The following is a 19,113-nucleotide window of genomic DNA, read 5'->3' as shown; positions in this document are numbered from 1 at the left end:
GTGTGCAGAGAAACAGATGGACTACTACCTGTAACTGTAGAACTACAAAGTGCACTTGTATGGTACGTGGAGCTGATAAAATAGACAGGAATGTGGTTTTTATGTTATGCCTAATCAGTGTTACTGCTGCCTAACCTTTTTAATAATATAAAATAATTATTAAACATAAAAATCTAATACTAATCACATTTTTACACCCTGACATTAAACCCTGTCCAGAACACACACTGGCAGTCAAAAGGAATCGCTCACTGTTCACTTAAAAGATGAAAACCATAACAAATGATTAATATTCCTGCAAGAAGCCTCACAGGTTATAAGATGAAATTCAAACACGATTTAAAATCCACTGAGATCCTGTGGGGCTACATGTGTGAAGTAAATAGAGAAGAAATATCCACCCACTATGGTTGGTCTGAGGACAGCAGTGAAGCATGTGTGGGAAGTAGTTCCTGTAAATCACATTAAAGCACTTAAGTAGAGTATGACAAAGCAGTGCGAGGTAGTCTTCAAGCCTTGGTGACCTACAAAGTGTTGATCGTCACTAGACAAAAAAAAAGTTTGTGTAATAATAACTGAAGAATTTCACCTATTAAACTGTCTCATTTTGCATTGGGTTGTTCTAATACTGTATCCATTATACCTCCTTTAAGTGATCAGACAAAGAAAAACAAACATATCAAACTGTATGACATGGGCAGACATGTGGGAAATTATTCTTCCCTGTCAGTGTACCTGAGATAACAATAATGAATAATTCCTCAGATATTAGAAGAAAAATAACAATTAACAGCCAATTAACTAAATCCAAAGTACAAGGACACTATGGCAGTAAGCATATTGGCAATATTCGATTGTGAATGAAGTGGAAGAGGCAATGTGACTCAGAAGTGTTGTGAAAATGACCCAAACTCAAGAGATGTGAGAGAACATTGGGCTTAAACTGATATAAGGGAATACAATTTTTTGACTTAAAAGCACTATTCTGCCATCTTCTGGTAAATCCTTGAACTCCAAAACCCCAAAAGACAGGCTGTTTCACAGCTAAGCAATTAAACACAGAAGAAGTATAAATAGCTTTTTATTTCCACTTTCACATCAATTAATAAACTTCAACTTTAGAAAACCATATTGAACCATCATAAAACGCTTGGTCGTTTGAGGCAACAATAGCCCATGATGAATAAACCCATTTAGGAATGCGGTTCATGGTATTCTCTAGCTTCAAAGAACAGTTAGCAGTAGGACTGCACAATGTTTGGAAGTCGTTATCATGATCCTGCCTTCAAAACACTAATATATGCAAATTAACGTGTGTTCTCTGTGCATTGTAACCAATCACAAACGTTTCTGTGAATAAATAAAGCATCCGTTTGAATTAACATACATAAATGATCAAAGATAATGCAGCTTAACCTTTAACCATGTAACATTAAGCCTTCGCTGATGTGTTTTTCATAGTAATATTTTAACAATATAACTGCAACAGGCCGTTTTATAGATATTGCGCAGTTAGCGTTTACAGCTAATTCATGCCATGCTGCTGTTATTGTCATTGTTATTGTTTAGTCTCTGAGCCCCCCATACAGCCCACATTAAGACTAGATAGTCAGATTTCTTAGAGGAGCATTCCAGCCTAAAACTATGTTTTATTTAATGTGTTATGCAGCATTTTGCAGCACAGCACTGTTTCCCTGTTCTCTTATCAGTTTTACGCAATTTACCATTTTATGTTACATGATTTTTCCATTTTTGTGTTTTCGTTCATCGGTGATCTCCCAGCACAATAACCAAGATGTACGATGCATTTGCTAAACTTAGCACAGCATATCCTAGCCTAGCTTTAGTTTGTTTGCTGGACTTCTTTTTCATGTTTTTATTCGTTTCTTATGCTTTATTATTTGCCTGTGTTCCATGTTAGATCTATGTTTATTTAAACCTTCTGCATTAGTCATCCCTGATCTTTTGGCTCTCTACAAGTAATGCTAGCTATCTGCCTTCCAGCCTGCCTGTCAAAGCAGCTGCAGTTTTTCTTCTAAAGGTCCCTCCACCTTCAAAAGCATCATCAGAATTTTTTTCCTAGTGATTAAATCTGGAAATTTTCCCTCTAAAGACTACGGTGGCACTTCCTTAGGGTGTGAGCAATGACTTCATTTTTCACTTAATCTGGAATGTCCCTTAAATGGCTCGATTCAGCTCTGGTTCAGTGGTTGTGACCACAGAATGTGTGTCAAAAGGGTATCAAACCTCTAGTGTCCTTCTCATACAAGTCTGGAATCAGCCCTATTGGCGACGATACCATCATCACAGAGCGTGTTCCTCGCAACTTCACCTCATATTCAACCAGCTGTTTCCAGAAACCAGCGTTGGGCCTGATAATCGGTCTTCTCGACTTCACGAGGCCATGTGCCTCCACCAGAGACATGCGGCAGTGTTTCATAAGAAAGGCAAGGCACAAAGTGGCTGAGCGACTCACGCCGGCACAGCAGTGCACCAAAACCCGACCACACTGCGCCCTCACTTTATCGATTTTGTCCGCCACTGTGTCAAAGTGTTCTTGGAGCTGGGTTTCAGGGGAGTCGGCGACGGGCACCCAGACATAATCGACAGAAGGGAGGCATGGTTTGCTGTTGTCCAACGTGGCATTTATAACACAGCTGATGTTGAGGCGTGCTATAACTGAGCTGTCTTTGGCTGCTTTGGCATTGCCTATGTAGAGGTAGTCGGTTATCTGACCCAGCCCTGACAGTCGAGATCCAGGGACCGACATGGTGTTTCCATCAGGGAGTTACCTATAGAGAACATTATTAGTTACCCGCAGTACTTTTACTCAAGCACAGAAGTGTTGTACATTGTCAAGCCCTGTGCAGTTTTGACGAGAGGCCATTACAAAAATGATTAGCTTGGGTAATATTTGGAATATTACAGCTGTAGCACCTGCTACAGACATGGCTTTTGGCTTAATGTACTAAAACAGCAACCTAGGAACCTCTCTCACTTACTACTGGTCATAAGTACTCTCTACTGCTGCAAGGATGAACAAATGTTATGTTAAAGGTGCCATAGAATGGAAACTGTATTTACATGAGCATAGTAAGGAAAGTTCAATACATAGAACTGACCATGAACCTCAAACACCACCGCCTTCTCTTTACAATACAAATAAAACAGGCCAATTAAAAAACCCTAAACTAAAATGATTTAGTACTATGTACTGCCCCAAAATTTACATACGGCAACAAAGCAACACCAAAAAAAAGGTGGACTATGTGCAGAAATGTTCTGTTCCAGGCCGCAAAGTAGATGTCAGTCATTTTTATATCCTTTTCATAGAATTTAATTAGATTAAGAGACCCTTATGAGTCCCACAATGGGGAAATTTCAACTCCGCATTTAACCCATCCGTGAAGTGAAACATCACATACACACTAGTGAGCACACACACACTAGGGGGCAGTGAGCACACTTGCCCGGAGCGGTGGGCAGCCCAATCCGCAGCGCCCGGGGAGCAGTTGGGGGTTAGGTGTCTTGCTCAAGGACACCTCAGTCACGTGCTGTCGGCTCTGGGGATCGAACTGGCGACCTTCCGGTCAGGAGGCTGGATCCCTAACCTCCAGCCCACGACTGCCCCAATTTGCATCTTTCTTTTTGAAGGCCCGCCAAGGGTAACAGGCTGGTGTTCATCTTTAAATGAGGCTAAAGTTGGATTCCTATTCGCCAGCTTTTTAAACGAATGTTCCGTTCCACTGTTTAAGTAGGACTGGAAAATTCGCTAAACAAGCTGGAGCATAGGAAGTCAACTTCAGCACCCACATCTTTAATATGATCCTGTACGACTTTCATTCGAAGTTGTTGGTTTGCTCTGCACATTTCACTTTGGACAGTCTCCCAAGCCTTGGACAATATCAAGTTATGCATTCCTCAGCATTTGACACTGAAGAGACTGAAGAGAGGGGCAGTTTCAAGTTTATTAGCATCACAAACCCAATAGCAGCCTGTAAGCTGCAGTCATGCTATGTGATTTGATCCACTTTTTGACAGTTGAAGCCATGAAGTTTCATAGTGAGCTAATAAGTTTCATTTACTTCTTGTTGAGAATGAAAGTAGCTAATATATGTAACGTTGGCCACTAGTAAGCTCTAAGTAACATGCAGAGCTAACTAAATAGTCTGATTAGCTAGCTGATTTATACAAAGGTTCATTTCTTTTCTTTTTTTTTTTGCCTGTCTATTCTCACATGTTGCTTCTGTGTGAGCCACTGAGGTGCCTCACTGCCCTACTTCACCGCGCCCAGTGTCACGTATCTTCATTTCTTTCTTTGCCCCTGGAGTAAACCATGTTATGTGGAAAATGTAGTTTTACACTGCTTTTAAGAGGTTTTGTCTACCTGACTCTCACATTCACTTGTCCCTGACAGCCTTTATTACCAGGTGGCGCTCATGGGGCTAAACTCTGCAGAGCTGTAGATCTCAAGGATCAGAATTGGGTACCTCTATTCTATGACATCAGTTCCATGATTTGTATTACATTTGGTGTTGTTTTAGTACACTAAGCCATGTTCGACTTTTTCTTATAATAATTTTATAATATAATAAGTCATGAGGCGGCATGGTGGGTAGCGCTGTCGCCTCACAGCGAGGAGGGCCTGGGTTCGATTCCCCGGCCGGGCAACCAGGGTCCTCTCTGTGTGGAGTTTGCATGTTCTCCCCGTGTCTGCGTGGGTTTCCTCCGGGTTCTCCGGTTTCCTCACACAATCCAAAGACATGCAGTCAGGCCGATTGGACATGCTAAATTGCCCCTAGTGTGAGTGACTGTCTGTCTGTCTGCCCTGCGATGGACTGGCGACCTGTCCAGGGTGTATCGTGCCTTTCACCCGAAGACTGCTGGGATTTGCTCCAGCACCCCCCAGCGACCCTGACAGAGAAGCGGCTTAGATGGATGGATAATAAGTCATTCAGAGAGGTTTGATGTGAAATGTTTCATTTGAGGAGGAACTTGCCAAATCTGATTGCTTTACAGTGGTGGTGGGAACCAGGGATCACAATGCAATGTATGCACTACATTACTAAACAATCAGCGACCTACATGTGTGTTCTGAACGTTTTATATGTAATATCGATAAGGGTCAAATAAGAGGAAAACTTGGGGGGGGGGGTTTGGGGGGACTATTTTATCTTACAATGCCCTGCGTGTGACCCTCCGCGGATTAACAAGACGTTTTCGGACAAAACCATCATAAAACAACGCCTCAAGCATCAGGTAATGCACACGTAACGACCTTGTTTAATAACTCCTGTGAAAGAGCTTTTAGAGGGTTAAACTCTTCAGACGTCTGGTTCCTATCACCACCACTGTGAACAATTCTAGCTTAACTCTGTAAGGTTCTCAAGAACGACGCATATCAGAGCAAACCTCTGGATAACTTTAACGTTACATCTTAAATATTTATGTAGAAATAAAAAATGGTGACAAAAAACATTTACTGGTACTGACCTCCACACTTTAGTCTCAGAAAACTGAGGTGAGCTAACGTTAGTGAGTCGCCGCTAAACTACCAGTTAACTCGCTAGTGTTAGCCACGCTGCGGGTGTTAGCCGTGCAGCTAACCAAGCTATCGGAGAGCAGTGGTGAACTGACAGCAGACGGAGAGTTGAATGAACTTTTAAGTGCTTACCTGTTATATTACATACACATGATAATATCTAGTTAAAGCAGCGAAACAAGCACGTCCTCTGAAGCGCTCTAGCCTGGCTACGTAAACAGCGTAACGACACAGTTTCCGTAGTAACTACGTTGTCTCAGGCGGGTCAAATCGCGTTTTGCTTTGGTCTTTGACCAACGCACGGCACCACTTGCTGTCTCTTTACTCGTGCTTGAACGAACCCCACTTCAGACAGCATTGTACGATTTATTAAATAGCCTACAGACGGGATGGACCACAACAGATGTAAGGTTTCGAATGGTCGATAGACTGCCTCGTCTTCAGTACGTAACGTTTTTAAGCTGTTTCCAAATAGTGGAATGAAAGTTCCTGATTTTGCCTGATCTTGGAATCATGTGGATCTCCTTATTAGGCTCTAACAATAATAGGCTGTGAAGCCATGACATACAGATCAGGCAAAATCAAGGCCTACAGATGGGAAAAGCAGGTTCATTCGGCTGTTGTGACGTAAATATGTGTGGGGATATAGTGAATAACCGTCGGTTAGCATTATTAGCCTGATTGACGACATTGGTTTATGTTGTGTACTAGAGCTAAGTGCTGAACCAATGCCAGAAAAAAGCGTTTGTTCTGAATAAAAATATCATCTGTAGACTCGGTATGCTCTTAAATTTAAAATTACAGTTCTCTCATTCGTTCCTGCCGGACATCTGTCTCTCTTTTCCTTTTTGTTACCAGAAAGAACAATTGCGCCCCCTTTCGGGGTTTCTTATAACAGCGAAGGCCAACTATCTTATTAAATATGGTTCTTTAGTAAAGAGAATGTACATTGTTATGTAGAACCACTCAGATAACCCTTTGCATGATTAAAGGTTGCTCTGCATCATGAAAGGGTTTTTTAGATTGATGCAGAATGTGCTGTAGGTGGTTCTATGTAGAATATTAGATTTTTCTTTTTCAAATGTGACACAACTACATATTGTGATGCATATTGTGTATCATGAAAATGTCTTGAAGCATTGTGATATATTTCATCTTCCCCTCTTACCAACCCCACCTTTCATTAAGGCTCAGCTAGCTCAGAGGGTCTCTGGAGACCTCCAATACCAGATATCACTGAGAAACATGGCAGGAAATGCACTGCATTTTCTGTTTCACGTTGTCTTTAAAGAACACCAAGAGAACAAGAAAGGTAAAAGCATAAGAGGGAAGTAAGAGCATAAGCCGTGTGCTTTTGGCTTCTTCTGTGCATTGAGAATCTCTTCAGCTGCATATGAATTAAGTGTGTGGGTTGAGGCATTTTAATGCTCTTTCTAATGGATCATTATGCATATTTCATGCATTTCCATTACACATGATTAGTATATTATCTATACATAATATTAACAATTTGAAAGAATTTTAAACCGATTTTAGACCTAACATCCTGAGTAAATGCATAGGAAGGGTCACTGTAGGTCATTTGACAAGGTCTACTGGCAAACATTTGCATCTTCTCTGGTTTATATGGACCATTTTAGCCAATTAGTTCAAACTATGTGTGTGTGTGTGTGTGTATAATACTGTGCGAAAGACTTAAGCACCCAAGACACATTTTTATATATATATATATCTAAAATGTAATAAGTAGTGATTTTATGGATATTAGTGGTTTAACCATTTTCAAACCTCTCCCTGAGGAAGCCCAGTATGATATGTAATTAAAATGTTTATGATGATATTAACAAGTCTCTGTGGTGGCTGTGAAGGTGTCAAGGAAAAATATGGACCCGAGAAATTCTTGTCATTTTTTTCTGTTTATTTGAATTATGAGTATTACTTTATTCTAGGGTATATTGTGATAAACTCACTGCTGAGGTAAATTGTTAGTCATTAGTTTGTTTTAAAAAAAAATGCTGTCCCACATTTTTATGTCACTTGCTTGAAACACAAATGACTATTGATTGATAAAACTTGGCAGCAACACCACTACACCACACAAAATGCGGTGTGTAAATAAGAGCTATTCATGAAATCAATTCAAAATGCAATCCACACACTGAAATTCTGTTTGCACATGCAACAGTTAAATTTCAACTAGTATATATTTAACTCCTGATATCAGGGATTTGATTTGCACAATGAAAATCAAATGTTAAAATACTAACTAGTAAAACCTTCAGCTTTTACTTGTAAGAAATGCATGTCTGAAAGTTGAAACTGCTTGCAAAAAAATCAACATGTCATTAGAATTTCAACATGTCAAATTACTCTTCACGTATTTGGATAAAAAGCTAACATACCTTCCACACACAACAAAGGGATTCGGAGAAGAGGCCAGTTAAATCTGCCAATCTGAAGTTCTGCTCAAGCAAGTCTTTTTTCCTCCTCATGTTCTCCTTATGAATGCCAATGACGACCACGCCTCACTTCCTGCAAGCCTTAAAACATGCAGCTAATCCTCCTTTGTGAATTAGCAAATGTGTTATTGTCACACCATTTGCTCTTAACACCACTGTAAATGAACCTGGCCCAAAGAGTTCTATACCTGTTAGAAACAAAGCTACTGTGCAGGTATATTTTACATTCATCAAGGTACAAACAATGGAATTGTACCATCAAACATACAACCCCAATTCCAATGAAGTTGGGACGTGGTGTAAAACATAAATAAAAACAGAATATGATGATTCGCAAATCCTTTTCAATTAATATTCAACTGAATACACTACAAAGACACGATATTTAATGTTCAAATGGATAAACTTTATTGTTTTTTGCAAATATTCACTCATTTGATGCTTGCAACATGTTCCAAAGAAGTTGGGACAGGGGCAACAAAAGACTGGGAAAGTTGAGGAATGCTCAAAAAACACCTGTTTGGAACATTCCACAGGTGAACAGGTTAATTGGAAACAGGTGAGTTTCATGATTGGGTATAAAGGGAGCATCCCTGAAAGGCTCAGTCATTCACAAGCAAGGACGGGCGAGGTTCACCAGTTTGTGAACAACTGCGTGAGCAAATAGTCCAACAGTTTAAGAAGAACGTTTCTCAACGTGCAATTGCAAGGAATTTAGGGATTTCATCATCTACAGTCCATAATATCATCAAAAGATTCAGAGAATCTGGAGAAATCTCTGCAAGTAAGCGGCAAGGCAGGAAACCAACATTGAATTCCCGTGACCCTCGATCCCTCAGGCGGCACTGCATTAAAAACCGACATCATTCTGTAATGGATATTCCCACATGGGCTCAGGAGCACTTCAGAAAACTGACTGACGAGTCCACATTTCAAATAGTTTTTGGAAATCATGGACGTCATGGACAAAGAGGACAAGGACTGTCCGGATTGTTATCAGCGCAAAGTTCAAAAGCCAGCATCTCTGATGGTCTGGGGGTGTGTTAGTGCCCATGGCCTGGGTAACTTGCACATCTGTGAAGGCACCATTAATGCTGAAAGGTACATACAGGTTTTGGAGCAACATCTGCTGCCATCCAAGCAACGTCTTTTTCAGGGACGTCCTGCTTATTTCAGCAAGACAACGCCAAGCCACATTCTGCACGTTACAACAGCGTGGCTTCGTAGTTAAAGAGTGCGGGTACTAGACTGGCCTGCCTGCAGTCCAGACCTGTCTCCCATTGAAAATGTGTGGCACATTATGAAGCGCAAAATACGGCAACGGAGACCCCGGACTGTTGAGCAACTGAAGTTGTACATCAAGCAAGAATGGGAAAGAATTCCACCTACAAAGCTTCAGCAATTAGTGTCCTCAGTTCCCAAACGCTTATTGAGTGTTGTTAAAAGGAAAGGTGATGTAACACAGTGGTAAACATGCCCCTGTCCCAACTTCTTTGGAACGTGTTGCAGGCATCAAATTCAAAATGTGAATATTTGCAAAAAACAATAAAGTTTATCCATTTGAACATTAAATATCTTGTCTTTGTAGTGTATTCAATTGAATATAGGTTGAAAAAGATTTGCAAATCATCGTATTCTGTTTTTATTTATGTTTTACACAACGTCCCAACTTCATTGGAATTGGGGTTGTATACACAAAAATTTATTTTACATGAAATATTCAAATACCAGTTCAGTCCTGCTTTTCATGGTGCTCATCAAAACGTTTTATTAATCAAGGAACCTGTTATAATAGGAAGAGGAGTTTGAAGAACCTCAGAAAGGTCTAGTGTTCTTGAAATAACCCCTTTTAGGTCTACAAGTTCTAGGAACCTCCAAAGGTACTTAAGGGCTCAATCAAAAGAAAGGAGATCCTCTAGTTACCTAGTGTTAAAGCGGGATGGAAGCTAGTAAGGTTTCTGCAAGAGCATGAAGAACGTCAAGGGTTCCTCTGATAACACCGTTGAATGGGAGGTTTTTGAGGCACCTAAAACCTTAAGTTTTTACAGTGAGGAGTCTTGTTGAGAGTGTTTTATGGGACAACATATCCATGTTTTTGTGGCTAAGAATAAAATGAAGCTATCTAGGATTATGAATATGGCTGAAATCATCATCCATAAATCACAAAATAGTTACCTGGGATATATTTGTTTTTTAGAGGAAGAAAGCCCAGGAAATTATGGGAGATCCTACCATAGGCCACAAAAACATTTTTAAGAGTTTCTTTTATTAGTGAATGTGCACTACAAAGCAATGCTTAACAACACCCTAGCAACCACCAAGGATACCATAGCAACCTCCAAGCGACACCCTAGCAACCACTTGGGATACAATAGCAAATGAAAAGCAACATCTTAGCATCTTAAGCTATGTGATCACTGCATTTTCTTGAGGAAATGCACTTTTCCAGTTATTTGATGTCTCAGATTCATTTTTAGCTATTTAATAATATAACAAATATTATAACCCTAACAAATATTAATATACCCCTTTTTAATGCAACATTCTGTATCTAAAGCTTGTATGTGTTTTTGCATATTGCCTTTGTATAATATGTTTGTTTTCTGCTGTTTTATTTGTGTGGTGATGCCAAAGACACATGTCCAGAAATTGATGGTAAAATTGAATTCTGTTTTGTTCCTTCTTGTTTTTTATACATTGATATCTGGTTAGCAAAAGAAAGGACAATACTGTATGGTAATAGGCACAGGCAGGCTACTCACTGCATAAGAAAAGAGAAAAAGGCAGACTGACAGACAATTGATGCAGCTGCCAGCCTCAGAAGGGTTTCTGGTTTCAGTCTTTGTTGTGGCTGAACAATAGACTTAAATTGCTCCTGCACTGCCCACAAACAACAGACTGTAGACTGAGATTAACATGGGCTCCACAACTACACACATACTGTCAAATATGTCGGGAATATGGACATTTATACTCTAAACACTGTAAAACAAACTCTCAGTCAAAAAACATAAGGAGCTGTGAAAACGGTGAAATTAGGTTGATGTGAGTGGGAACAAATAGGCCTACTTGCACAATTATGCAACACTTTCTCAGAATATGCTGCAAAAATATATGACCATAAAATGACATATTTTGTACATATTTCAAAACTCGACTGAACTGTTTTTTATTGCAAAAAAAAATAGCTTACAAAGCATTTTACTTATGATGAATTAATAAAAAATGAAACTAAGCTGAAGAATAGAAGAATAGAAGGGATGAAACAGGTAAACAAGTGGTGAGATAGTGGTTGGTTAGTGTAGTGGTTAACACCTCTGCCTTCTACGCTGTAGACTGGGGTTCAATCCCCACCTGGGCAAACACCCTACACTATACCAATAAGAGCCCTTGGGCAAGACTCCTAACACCGCCTAGGCCTGCCTGTGTAAAATGATCAAATTGTAAGTCGCTCTGGATAAGAGCGTCAGCCAAATGCCGTAAATGTAAATGGTGAAAAAACACAAATGAGAACAAAAATGAACACTTGATACAGTAAATATATTGGACGGTGTGGTTTATGCACTGTGTGCAGTGCATAGCTTAACTATAGTCCATCTAACACCAAGAAGTGGCTTAAAAAGTAATCAGTAGTCTGTTTTTTTTGATGATCTTCGGGCTTTGTCCTGAATTTGCCTTTGAAACGTCTCTGCTCTGCCTTAATGCACAGGCGGCGCAGATGGCTGCCGTTCATTCTCTTTTGTGAAAGACGAGCAGCCATGGCAGCTGGACTCCCCTCACACACACACACACACACACACACACTCTATTCACACACCTGCGGCTCGTGTCATTAATCCTCTCATCTACAGTGTCTTTGTTCTTTCCTTTCCACCCCTTATTTACTCAAGTGTTAGCTCCTCACCCCCCACATGCTTGTCAGCATTGTGGTTATAAGCAGCACATCTGCCCACGGTCTTTCTTCTCTATGGCCAAAATGTCACAAATCCACAACAGTAACCTTTTATTTATGTGACATTAAAGCAGTAGTTAAAATGTTGTCTATCAATTTTTGCGGTCTACTTTCTCTGTTATGATCCTTTCGCCTTAATAACCCTTATAGAACAGTCACGTTTAGTTCACATGTGATCATGTGAAAAAACATGTTCACAAAGTAAATAATAAATGTGATTACATGGAAAATCACCTGAATAAGATCACGTGACACTGTGAATACTATGATCACGTCGGTGAAAAAGGTCATCACTCAATGTGAATGTCATCATGTACCACAATGTGAGTAATCATGTGAAAATGTGAATATGTGACGCAAAGCAAATAATATGCAATCACATGCGACAGTGTGAGTAATGTTATCGCATGGCCGTGAGAATATATACGTAATCACATGTCTGTGAATAATGTCATCACACAATGAGAACGTGATTGCGTGAAACAACGTGAATAACATGACACAACGTGAACGTGCCATCACATGTGACGCGGAAAATGTGATCAGGTGATATCAATGTGAACAATATATAATCACATGGGACAATGCTGATATGTGATCACGCATGACATCTTTTGTGACATCATGTGACAAAGTATTAACGATCACAATGTTGATAATACGTGAAAACGTTTCGTTACGCCCTGAAATGGCACGTTATCACATGCTTTTCACATGTGATCTCAAGCACGCCTGAGGCACCTTGTTCGATGTGATGACATATGATGTAGAAATCTCAATGTGGTACATGAAACTAAACAAGCAGAAAATGTCAAATGGATGATTCATGAAGTGACAAAATCACAGCTGTCTAAAAAATACTATCAAGTGATAATCATGCGACTTTTCTGGAAGGGAACAATATAGAGACCCATTTTCCTCTACTTCATGCTGCTGAACCAAATGTCAGTGTGGTGTAGACTTGTCTTCTTGTTCAGGTGCTGGGCTATAAATACTGCAGGGATCTCATTTTTAGTACAAACTAGGCTTCGACGACAGCATCATTTCCATTTGGTTGCCAAGGAGACTGAAAATATATTCCACATCTTCTTCCTCCACAGGGAGGACAGACAGCGAGGTGAGAGGGGGAGAAAGCAGAAGACGTGCGGGAAAGGGGAGGGCTTCAGTCTGCCCAGCCGATGCTAATCTTCACCATATCAGATGTTTGAACAGCCTCGCCGGCTGCAGTGCTCAGATCACAGGCTGCTGCAACGGCGAGTTCAAACGCCTGGTCACGTGGGACCTCACCAAAGCACAAAAAGGTAAACCAATTCCTCTCATTACGGCATTTTAATACAAGTTTAACACGTTTAATCAAATTTCCTGTCGTTTTAGCACCTGCATTATTGAATTAGCACCTGCAGTGTTCTTTAAAAAGGCAGCTGGATACTGTAAGTGTTAAGAACACCGTGGATTTTCTTGTGTATTTAAAATCAGATTTTTTTTCCCTACAGGTCGGGAAAATGGGCATTAAATCGGACGTAGCGCTTGATAACCCAGTTTCTGTCCTGCTTGTAGGGGGTGTGGTGATGCTGCTGAAAAAAGAGGTAGGAGTCAGTGCTACATGGTTTAGGTACACTCTTAAAAAATATGTTTTTTTCAGGGGTGCTTTACTAAAGGCAATGGTTCTAAACGGATATATATAGAACCATTTGCATGCTTAAATGCTTATATGGTGAAATGCCTCTTTAGACTGATAGAGAATGTGTTGTATTTAATGTTGTATCTGGTTCAGTATAGAACCTTTTTGAAAATGGTTCTATATAGCACCAAAAAAAGGTTCTTCTGTTGCTACAAGCTTGACCTCATAACAACAGCAGAACCCTTATGGTGCTACATAGAACCATTATTAAAAAGATTTGATATAGAACCATATATAATACATTCTCTGTCAATCTGAAGAACCATTTCATCATGTAAAGAACAATTTAAGCATAAAATGGATGGATATGGAACTCACGGTTCCCTTTACTAAAGAACCCTTGAAGAACCGTCTTTTCTTAAGAGCGAATAGCCTGTGCATTTGTATGATACCACTCGTATTAGGATGAAACATGATTGGGCTCATTCAGATCACCATCTTATCTAGTCATCTCAGGAAAACTGATCAGACTTATCCAAGTTGCAAAAATAATATAAATTTATAAATGCAATTCAAACAGATATAAAACATGTCATGCTTTATTTCGGAAATGCACCCACTCAGTAAATGTAGGCTATGTTCCTTTGAATCTCCTAAATATTAAATATTCATAAGCAGAGCTGCCTACGATATGCGTCATCCAGTTTTGTCGGCAGGCTCAAGGGATGGGAAAGAGGGATGGATTCAAGTAAAAGCACACAGAGAGTAGGCAGAGCCAGGCTGTTGAGAATAATCATTAACGACAGCAGTTTAGACAAATGGGCAATGATTGCTTACATGCGTGATCATGTGAAGCCTAGGTGTGCATGTCCATGTACGGTAGCCTAAAAACCTGCCATAATTATTCAGGTTTAACCTAAAACATACACTGGTTGTTGGTGCTTTGAGCTTATACCAAACGAAAAAAATGGCAAAATATTGACGTTACAGATCAGGACATCCTGCATCAGATGCTTTAAGGATGGCCATTGAAGATGTGCTGAAAAGGCAGGCCAGCAGATTGAGGTGAGTTCTTTTGGTACCTCCTAATATATGTATTATATGTACATTGTGTTGTTTATATAGTGCCATTCAGCTGTTCACTGCTATTAAGAAAAACAGCCTTCGCACAAGTTGTGGTGCTTTATTAACCAGCTGCTGTTGGCCACAGCTACTCAAATGGCAGGGAAAACAAGTAAGTGGCTTGCTAAGACAAAGTTTTCTTTAAGTATAATTCTGTTGATAATTCAGTGGTGGCTACTGTAGAACCCCAATATACCTAGTTGTCTATTAGCTAACTAGCTCACATCTTGGCGACTTGGAGGTGTAGGCCTACAGTTCTTGGTTTGCCATAAAATGAATTGTAAATGACTTGATCATTTCTAGCCTATTGAGAACTTTCTAGCGTATAGCCTACCTGCATGAACACCTTGAACACCACTGTTGGCAAAAACTACTGTAAAAAACAAGGTGAAGTAATCCAAAGCAAGGTTCCACCCTGCATTACCAACCATCCGTAACCAAAACTGTTCAATGCTGGCGTTTTTACCTTTTCAGTGAGCCCATTTACTTCTTGAGGCTTCCAAACCTTCCAAACCCTTTGGAGGCACGTCTTCATGAGAGTTCCATCTCCCTGACTAAACCAGTGTTTGTATTGTAGCTGCACACAGTGTTGCCTTCCATTTTTTGCTGCTCTCCTCTACTTCTTTCCTCTGCAGGTGAGCCGTGAACAGGCAGTATTGGCAAGAAAATGGCCCCTCCTTAGCTTTACTTTAGGGACCTTCACCTTGCAACCAAAAATACATTCTATCAAGACAGGTAAGAGTTTCATGATCACAAAAATGATGTGACACTAAAATATATTATTTGTAAAGAAATCAGCTGGTAATTTACTTACCACCTACCTCATGGCAGGCACTATCTAAAGAGTGCCTTTTTAAAGCTTTGACTCTGTTGTTCTATGTAGGAACTATGCTTGATAAGTTAAGTTAAGTGATACTTTTTTAATCCCACAAACAGGGAAATTCCACCTCCGCATTTAACCCATCCTTGAAGTGAAACACCACATACACACTAGTGAACACACACACTAGGGGGCAGTGAGCACACACTTGCCCGGAGAGGTGGGCAGCCCTATCCACGGCGCCCGGGGAGCAGTTGGGGGTTAGGTGTCTTGCTCAAGGACACCTCAGTCATGGACTGTCAGCGCTGGGGATCGAACCGGCAACCTTCCGGTCACAGGGCCAGATCCCTAACCTCCAGCCCACGACTGCCCCAGAAAAAAAATAAGTGCCCAAAAATATATGAATTCATTCCACTAGCACACCAGCTGCTGGTGTGTTTTGTGCTGTTGGGATTTGTCAGCAACTATTGAGGCTGGATGGTCTGCGAATTTTTAGGGTTGTTTTTACTTTATGTGCTACCTAAAGCATTATAGCGTTACCAACAGTAATACTAATAGATTTAAAGTTCTAGATCTAATGTTTATAAATAAACTCATTTAATTTCTGGGTGACCTTAGTGATCTTAGACCTGTCAACGTTTTCGCTCAGTGTTCTGCTGGCTTTTTGCCCCCTGCCACTTTGATTTTTACCTTTCTCTCCAAAGTAAGGTGTCTTATTTTCTGCTGTTGCAGATGTCAAGTGGTGGAACATCCATGCTGATCGCCCTCAAATTCAACAGGATTATACGATCATGTTATTGCCATTGGAGCTCCATCAAAGATCCATTTGTGTTAACCTAAAGCCTCCCTGTGTTTTCCCTATGCTTTCTGTAAAGAGTTTAGGCTTTTGCGGAAACATCACCACTTGGTCTAAGGCCAACCAGCCTCTTTTCCTGGGCTTAACATCAAACTGATGACTTATCAGTGGCTTATTAACAAACTCCCTTTCGAAAACTCAGCCCCTAAAACTGTTAACCTCCTCAGTTTTGTATGATAGACAGTAGCTTGATATTGGCACACAGCTCCGCGGATTGTGGTTCAGCTTTCCTAACAAATATAAAGATATGGGAGGTATAACAATCCTAAATCACTCTGAGAAGGTAACCGGCCTCTTGTTATGTGTTATTTTCAGCATCAGGCAGACTTGTCTCTTGAAAATGATGGCATTCGCTATGATTGGTAGTTCCACTAACTTAGACTTACTGTACCTGTGGAGTGGGATTAGAAGATGGAAAACATAAAAATGAATGCTGTCTTTTCATTGCTTTCCAGTGCTCTAATGCCTGTCTTTCCCTCAACTAATACTAATGCCTTTTTGGAAAGGATTAAAGGGAATTGTGGGCTAAAGTACAGGAACCTGTTACTATTGTATTATTTGAGTAATAATACCTGCATAATATTTACTACATTTGACATACTGTCACTTCTGAATGGGAGCTCTTCACAAATTAGCAATGAAATCATAGCCCTCAATGACCAGACTGTCCTGTTATCCTTGACTCATATGGAATGGATCTATACTCTTTTTCTTTCCTCTTCTTTATTCTTCTCCTTGTGACCAACGACACTGACTCCTAGCTTTGAAGCTTACAGCACTAACCCTTGATATTTACACTAACCTCTGCTATGCTTGTATCTCCTTGAAAGCCACAGCATATTAGCCTCAGTTGAAACTGCCTTGAATCTTCTTATTACTAACAATTTCTAACATCACTAACAAGGTTATGTGGGCTGAGATGGTTCAAACTAATACAATCATAATAGATACTCCTGTACACTCTTAAAAATAGACGTGCCAAGAAGGGTTCTTCGGAGAGACGTTGTAGGAGAACCACTTGCTTCCTAAAGATCCTTTCAATGCATGGGACTTTGTTTTTGTAAATGACGTGTGAGAGTAAAGAATCTTTTGGAAGTTTATTGAACCTCCACATTATGTAAAGGTTCTATAACAATGGAAGGTTTTCCGTAGAACTGTACACCCACGCCAAGAACCGGGAGCCTTTATTTTTAAGAGTGAATTATAGAGGGAACTCCTTGTATGCTTGAGATTCAGTGGTAGGACGTGTTCTCAAGATCTGTATGCAGAATGTGTATTTTCTATGGATGATGCATGTAGTGCCAAAGATGCTCCACACAAACTGTGATGATGGAGCACAAATGTACTAACCGTACTACAATGTGCCGCTGCTTTAGACGGAATGATATGACGCTTCTGTCTTGCTACTAACCCTCAGCCTGATTCTCTTCCCATCTCTCCTACTCCGTTTCATGATGTGTGGATTGGTGGGCAGACATGTTAGTCCCATGGTGGCCCAAAAACGGGTAGGGGGGGAGAAAGGAAGATGTCACTAACAGATATTAACCAACTAACTGCATTAGAACCTGTGCATCGAGTGCTTGATGTCTAATGTTCCTCTCTTTTCTCTTCCATTATCTTTCCTGTCTTCAGCGCTGCCGCTGACTTCCATCCCTCCGCATGTTTGTGCAGATCTTACTTGTTGAAATGGTTTTGGTCGTGTATAAAGTATTGACAGACTAATCAACTACTCTTACTGCAAAATAACATGTTCTCTGCCAGTGGCGATTAAGTGCTTTATTCACTAACTTGCGAAAGATTTTCTCTTCTACTAACCAGTGCACTCTCTTGCTTGGTCATGCAGGTCATGCAGAATGCTTGGTCATTCTTTGCCCTTATTTGTTTTGTCCTTAAACTTACACAAGGTGAAATTGCAACAAGATTCATGTAAAATGAATATTTCATATCAATTAGGCCTGAATGGAAGTCTTGACGATTAAGCTTACTGCAAGTAAGGCCCCAAAGCAGCATCAATACATAGAAATTGCTGCAATTGGCCCATTACTCACTTGGACAGATTTCCTTCTTATATCTGTGTGGAAAACATGTAATTGAGGCCTTTTCTGGTAACCAGGAGCCGTGCAGTAACATACTAACAACAACTAACCAACTAACAGAATGGCTTTCTAACACACTAACTGGTCAATTTTACACAGGCTACAGTTCCTGTGAAATACTTCAATTCAGTGTTCAAGACTATCAAATGTCTGTGTTGATAATAACATAAACCTCATGGAAGATGAGGGTCATACTGGGCATACACAAGCACAAGCCAACCCGGGGAAAGAGTCTTGTTGGCCTTACCGAGGGTTTACAGTGTTATTTTAGATTCATAAGCATTTTTATTAGTGAGAAAATGAGTTTCTTTACAGTCTGTGAAATATCTTGTGAAATATTTTTGATACCACGAAATGTAAATGTAGTATTAAAGTCATGCTGATTAACACCTGAAGATCTCTTAGTTTTCACTTGAATGGCTTGCTTTATAGTAGCTATGTTGAGTAGAATATGTTGAATATAGGGTCTGAAAGCAGCCAGCAAACATATTTCACCTAATGACAGCTTGGTGCTCCATGCTGGTTGATGACAACACTTTTTTGGACCGCAAAATGCTGACCATACGGATTTGTGCTCGTAGGCATCTATTTCAAGTGGGTATGCAGATAAAAGGTCAATGCAGAAACAGACATCCTTTAAATGTC

The 19,113-nt window shown here is 40.2% G+C and overlaps 1 protein-coding gene and 1 long non-coding RNA gene across 4 annotated transcripts; one reads left to right on the top strand and one right to left on the bottom strand.

Annotated features, from left to right (window-relative positions):
* Positions 1 to 1,065: 1,065 nt before the first annotated feature.
* Positions 1,066 to 5,800, bottom strand: zgc:153044 (uncharacterized protein LOC751678 homolog). 2 transcript variants are annotated; one of them, XM_017714501.2, is made up of 2 exons: positions 5,675 to 5,800; positions 1,066 to 2,792 (listed from the first exon to the last, which is right to left on the bottom strand). In XM_017714501.2, the coding sequence occupies exon 2, from the start codon at positions 2,768 to 2,770 to the stop codon at positions 2,231 to 2,233; it is 540 nt and encodes a 179-aa protein (XP_017569990.1). In that variant the 5' UTR covers positions 2,771 to 2,792; positions 5,675 to 5,800; the 3' UTR covers positions 1,066 to 2,230. The 2 variants fall into 2 exon arrangements, with proteins under 2 accessions (XP_017569990.1, XP_017569991.1); XM_017714502.2 differs by lacking the exon at positions 5,675 to 5,800 and adding an exon at positions 4,634 to 4,664.
* Positions 5,801 to 5,819: 19 nt separating this feature from the next.
* On the top strand, positions 5,820 to 18,863 carry LOC108437417. Of its 2 annotated transcripts, XR_001858620.2 has the most exons (6): positions 5,820 to 5,985; positions 13,054 to 13,254; positions 13,447 to 13,539; positions 14,565 to 14,639; positions 15,332 to 15,431; positions 16,249 to 18,863. It is a non-coding gene; the product is annotated as an uncharacterized LOC108437417 (long non-coding RNA). The 2 variants fall into 2 exon arrangements; XR_001858618.2 differs by having other exon boundaries at positions 5,821 to 5,985; positions 14,565 to 15,431.
* Positions 18,864 to 19,113: the final 250 nt, after the last annotated feature.

This window comes from Pygocentrus nattereri, chromosome 20 (assembly GCF_015220715.1).
Source record: "Pygocentrus nattereri isolate fPygNat1 chromosome 20, fPygNat1.pri, whole genome shotgun sequence".
NCBI lineage: Eukaryota > Metazoa > Chordata > Actinopteri > Characiformes > Serrasalmidae > Pygocentrus > Pygocentrus nattereri.
The sequence above is the reverse complement of the archived record's forward strand: the minus strand, read 5'-3'. Positions and strand labels throughout refer to the sequence as shown.